The 5,856-nt window shown below is 44.1% G+C and overlaps 2 protein-coding genes across 2 annotated transcripts; one reads left to right on the top strand and one right to left on the bottom strand.

Annotated features, from left to right (window-relative positions):
* Positions 1-821: 821 nt before the first annotated feature.
* On the top strand, positions 822-5,278 carry CCR75_004708 (uncharacterized protein; the record flags this gene model as incomplete). The annotated part of the gene is made up of 7 exons (XM_067962794.1): positions 822-898; positions 958-992; positions 1,054-1,244; positions 1,310-1,429; positions 1,485-1,607; positions 1,670-1,750; positions 1,834-5,278. 7 exons carry the CDS (start codon positions 822-824, stop codon positions 2,437-2,439), a joined length of 1,233 nt encoding a protein of 410 aa, XP_067822551.1. The 3' UTR covers positions 2,440-5,278.
* CCR75_004709 (uncharacterized protein) lies at positions 2,851-5,271 on the bottom strand (the record flags this gene model as incomplete). The annotated part of the gene is made up of 1 exon (XM_067962795.1): positions 2,851-5,271. One exon carries the CDS (start codon positions 5,269-5,271, stop codon positions 2,851-2,853), a length of 2,421 nt encoding a protein of 806 aa, XP_067822552.1.
* Positions 5,279-5,856: the final 578 nt, after the last annotated feature.

The raw sequence follows: 5,856 nt of genomic DNA, 5'->3' as shown, positions 1-5,856 counted from the left end.
TTGTTAATCTATCTTTGTAAATGTTGTCTTAACTATAAACTAATACTAAACATGTAAATGAATTCTTATCTATCTTATCTCGTAACTCTCTTTGATTACTTCTACAGCTGATTAGTCTGCGGAATAAATAGACATAATGGTCTATACCTATTTATGGATAAGAATTCAGGAAATTACTATTTAAAGTAATTTCCTCCAAATATTATCTATCTTTTAGATAATATTAATTAACAACCTTTTAGTGTTAATTTCATGTAACGATACACCCCGTTACAACTTCCTTGCGTCGCTCGCGAGGCTCAGATCAAAAAACCAAAAAGTATCCGATCCTGTGATTAGAAAAATCCCTGCAACGCAGAGAGGAAGTGAAAAAGTGAATATATATTAGTGTTGTTAGTCTGTGAAACTCCTATGCTCTTTCCTATCTGGGTCCTCCTGTCCCTCAACAGTCGGTTGCGGGTGACTCTTCCAATGGGACGCCTCTCACAACTTTAACAAAGGATGTCAAGCGACTTCCAACATAATATTCACTGGTCAGGTTTATGGCCTTACAGTAGTGCCTCTTACCACGTTGCTTATTATCGGCCGAGTCGGGTATGGAATACAACTGTAGCGCAATCAACAATGAGTTGGATATGGACGATGTGTCCGTTTTGAAAGCACTCAAAGACAAGTTTAATACGAAGAAAGACAAGTTTAATACGAATAATAATAAAAATGACTTTATTTTGGTCTAAAAGTTGCCTCTTAACGTCATAGTTCACAGTGCGGACCGTGAGATGCAAGCACTTAGCTTTCTTCTATTTTCTACAGCTGTGGCGATGTTCTGTTTGGAGCGAAAGAGGCATCGTTATCGCGAGTGGTGCCAGCGGCTTACCCACAAGAAGCTGTCAGAATCGTATGGAACTAATTTTGTAATCCCTCGCTGCTTGTATTAACTTACTTTAATCATGATAGATCCGACCTCGGAACGTCATTTGGCTTAGATATTGGTGCGTATGGTAATTAAAAGTCCGTGTGGAGTCACTGACTTGCGCCTTTTTGCTGCTGTAGGGGGTACACTGGCTAAAATTGTCTATTTTGAGCGTCACGAGGCTACCAATTTGACTCTGAAGCGTCCGCGCTCCCGGTCGCTGGACGTTGCAGCTGACGAAATGAACGAGTTCCTACGAGAACATCAATCCTTTGGTAGCACAGGTGTCCAAGACATCAGATTGCGAATTCAGTTTAAGACGCTTAACGGAGTAGGTTTCCAAGCTACTTTCGGCGAAAATTACAACTTTGTTAATGAGGAGTTTGGTGCTGCTAGATTTTCCACTTTGTTCGGTTTGAAAGCAGCAAAACGCGAGATGCCATTGACTTTATCGTAAAATACGGAATTCATCAGTCTCTACGCACGCTGCCCTGTACGGGAGGTGGAGCGCACAAGGTTTGAATGACTGGTCAATGCTTTGAAAATATTTCAATTTTACGAATCTACGCAGTATGGATCTGTCTTCAAGGAGCTTGCCGGGATCGAGCTTGAAAAGTATGACGAGATTGACTGCACCATACTGGGGTTACACCTGCTACTCACAACATTGTCGGACGAAGTTTTTACATTTGAAGTATGAATTTGAGCGGTCTGTTGCGCAAGGTGGTTCGGAAAAGCTAAATACTTTGGTCGCAGGTCTTAGATTTTAGCTCTCTGGAAGCGCCGCGGGTAAAAACTATTTGTACCGATACGGATAATGACATATACCCATATCTGGTGCGTTGTGTGACATCAATAAATTTACAGATAGTGGCAATATATGGCCAAGATATCCTACTTACGTCGACTATTGTTTGCAGCTTGTGAGTATTGGGTCAGGCGTGAGTGTGTTGTATGTGATAAGGCCTGAGCAATATGAACGTGTGAGTGGTAGCAGTATTGGCGGAGGCACCTACTGGGGGCTTTGCCGTCTGATGACCCGTTGCGACACATATGATGAGGCGTTAGACTTAAGTGTCCATGGCTCCAACAAATCTGTCGATATGAGTGTAGGAGATATCTATGGCGGGGCTTATGATAAATTCAACTTGCCCGCTTCAACTGTAGCCAGCAGTTTTGGCAAACTAATCTTCGTGTCTCGCGGAAGTGTAAGCGACGCCGATTTAGCTCGGTCACTATTAGTGATGATCACTCAGAATATTGGCCAAGTCGCATTTCTGAACGCAACTTTGTACAAGACCAAAAACATTTTCTTCGTCGGAAATTTTCTCCGGCACAACAGGATTTCGTCTCGGACGCTGGCATACGCAATAAGCTTTTGGTCGAGTGGAGCAATGCAAGCGCGATTTTGCAAGCATGAAGGCTATCTTGGTGCATTAGGCGCCTTCTTGCGTCACGCAGAGGCCACTGACGCTCACGGCGACAAGTTTACATCTGCAACTCGAAGGCAGCAGCAGTCAACTTAAATGCCATTGCCCGCTTAATGTAGCATTTTTCTATTTACTAGACGTACTGTGCGTTCACTAGGTGCACACACACGCACTAAAGATGCTACCGAAGAATCTCTCAGCTATAAGAAGATAACTGTTGTAAGTAAGAACCGAGACGCATAAAATGGATCCTCAAAATAATTTTAAAGGAAAAATCCCGCGTATGACACGAATTGATTTTGTGACGTAGACTTGCTATTCACAACTGCCAATATTGGCATATCTCAGCACTGACAATTGGTAATAAGTTAGCGAAAGTGGCCGAATTTCGTCAAATGACCTTACCACAACGGACGCGAAAATTTTATAATACAACGATAAAGAACGATACTGCCGCTTTGTGATCTTGCAATTTGTGACGCATAGAAGTAGATCTGCGATTTGTCCCTATACGTTTTCAAAATGCTTAAAGCTCGTGCTATTTTCAAAATCTACGTTCAGCCCCGCAATTTCCGCCATACCGTTCGAGCTAAATCCTGATTGAAACCACTCGAGCGCAATCTGTTTGTTCTTTTGAAAGCACAAAATTGCTTCCACTAAAGCGGGATTATCGGCCATCGCGGCCTCGCGCGCAGGACCTTCTGTGCGCAAAAGCACTTTATAAAGATTGCTACGAATGGTCTCGCCACTGGAAGATGCAGCAGGCAGAGATAGCACCATTTCGGCATAAGGAGCGATAAGTGGAAAGCGAAGCTGGTTCGTTTTCCACCATAACAATGGATCCACATTGCGCTCCGAAACAGGAAGACTTAAAAATGCGCCCAACTCTTTTTCCCACGTCACCACCATTTCGTTTTCTACTTGCAGAGACGATCTTGAAGATTCAGAAGGAAGATGAGATAGCAGGTCATCATCTTCCTCGTCTTTGCCCGTTAGACAATGTGTTTCTTTCCCAACCGCATAAGTAGACGCTGCCACTCTTGCAATAGAGAGTGTTCCAGATCCTAATGGCCCCGTTGGATCAGATGAAGAGTGCATGGACTCACCTTCAGGCGTGAACATCCGGCGAAGAAAGATTTTACCGATCTCACACTCTGCCCTCGAGGACATGTAACAATATTCACGATTTTTGTAACGCGGATCAAATAGTGTTGCTGCATAGCAAACAGGTGGTAGCGAAGCAAATTGATCACGCAACTTCCTCGCCAGCATCTCAAAAAAATATTTCCACGGAGGAACGGACTCGTCTGCCGATTGTGCTTGCTTCTCTGCATACGTTACCAATGCCGCGGCGATCGTTGAGATACTAGAAATCCCATTTTTATTCACCTCCTTGTCACTGCCTGTTTTCTTGTTTTTTTCTCCTTCGAGGGCTTCTGAGTAGCGCGAAAATGGCCGCAATTTCTTCACCAGGAGTTCAATAAACTCCACACTTGAGGGCAGTAGGGACTCCACCGAATTCGCAATGGCAATTTTCTCAAGTATGGGTAAATGCTCCAAAAGCCTCCTAAGAAATTCGTAATAGGACACTAACTCATGCCGCTCTGGAAAGAGCTCGACATTTAAAAGAGGGCACTTTCGACTTATGGCAAGCACAGCGCCTTCATTAATTTCGAGCCGAGCGATAAACTTATTTATCTGACCAATTACATCTGGAAACGCCTTCGCGAAGATATCCTTACTTAAGCAAACACGCAGGTGATGCACGGCAGACGTGAGAAAAAGTGTGCTCTGTGCCGCTACGGGCGCAGTAACTCTCCCATCAAAGTTAATAGGGACGAAGAGCGATGAAAAATTGGACGCCGTAAGATTAAACTTCGCGGGTAATTCATCCTTGATTAAAGCGATAACCTTGTCTTTAATACCCATCCGTTCCAAGTATAAGTCGACAATAGTATTAATCGTCTCCACTCCACAAGACTCTTCAAGCGGTGCCGCTCCAACAGCAATTTCAAAAAGTCTGAAATTTACGCTAAAGTGAATCTTCACTGCCAAATACTGAGTCGGTCTAAGTAAAGCAGGCGACGGATGCTGCCACAGCTCAAGCGACACTGCGACGCTTTTAGCTCTCGTCAACACCATCTTAGCGGTTAAAAGCATGCTTTCTTGTAAAAATAGTATACATTTTCCGATTGTTTCTTCATTGGGCAGAGGTAACTTTTTGTCCCCAAGTACTTGACTCATGAGATATTCCATTCCTGATTTGGTGGCGAAGTTTAACGGCAAATTATCCATCAACGCCATAAAGGCCAAATCCTGCGTAAATTGGTCGGCATTAATCTGCACGGGTTGCGCTCCATAAGCGGAGCCGAGCGCTAAGCGCTGTTCCTTTGTGATCGCTAACCCTGAGAAATTTAAAGCCGGCGGCGGGTACGCATAGAAATTGGAAGCCGGATCTCTCTTAATAGGGGCCGTGAAGATGCCTGGGGAGCTACCAGCTGCTGCCACTGCGGCGGCTAAAGTCTGAGAATTTCCAGGTGGTGGATACATGGCTGCGGCGACAAAATCAACCCCCGATTGCCCGCCTGCAACGGCTTGCAACCCCATCTTCTGGCGCTTATGGTAGCGCTTAGTCTCGCGATGCTCTTCGCAAACGTTGTTGGCGTGTTGATGTGTGGGATCCGTGCGACCGGCCGTGCGTAGATGCGAGAGTAGATTGGACGAGTGGTGGCCCTTGATCACTCGCTCGCAAAACTTGCAAATGGAATTGCCCGACTGGTCCTTCTCAAAAAATGACCACACAGCTGATACACTGGCCGGTCCATTGGCCAAAGGAGGAACATTGCCCGCACAAGCAGATGAGGTGGTTGACACTGTAGACGAAGCCTGCAGGAATTCTGCACTGGCAGCAGGAATACGCTTGACCATTTTAATAAACCGGTACAGCACGGTAAAGTGGAAATGGCAAGAATGAGATGAAATAATTCTAAGCAAAATAAGATGATACCAAGCCAACTTCGGTAGTAATTACATGTGCGGAGGCGGTATTCCAATCAATATGCTGCTGTATTCAAAATTGGCATTGATAATCTCACCCTCCAGTTTTGCTATTTTCACCTCCCCAATTCTCGATTTTTCAAAGCAAACGCCATTTTTTGTCACGTTCAGAATGTAACGGGGTGTCCGTTACAGAAGTATTATTTCCTATAAGAGGAATTACAACTATTATTTCCTATGAGAGAAAATAAATAAAGAAGTACAAAATCAATATCTTTATTAATTTTGACCTAAATGGTTCCAATATTTCCAAATTGGGTAATATTGATGCAATAAGACATTAGCTCTATTGATTGGTTGTATTATGTCTAAGTCAACCCCGCCAATCGTTATGAGACACGATTGTGCAGCTCATCGATGGACGAAAGTGTCCTCGATAAGGAGACTCGGATTGACCGTGATACGCTCCAATCCTGGGAGTCTTTAAAGACAAACCCTCTATATAATGATTTGAAA

The sequence above is a fragment of the Bremia lactucae genome, assembly GCF_004359215.1.
Source record: "Bremia lactucae strain SF5 chromosome Unknown BlacSF5_NotPlaced_17_SHOA01000003.1_2250557bp, whole genome shotgun sequence".
NCBI lineage: Eukaryota > Oomycota > Peronosporomycetes > Peronosporales > Peronosporaceae > Bremia > Bremia lactucae.
Note: the sequence above shows the minus strand (reverse complement) of the source record. Positions and strands in the feature narration are given on the sequence as shown.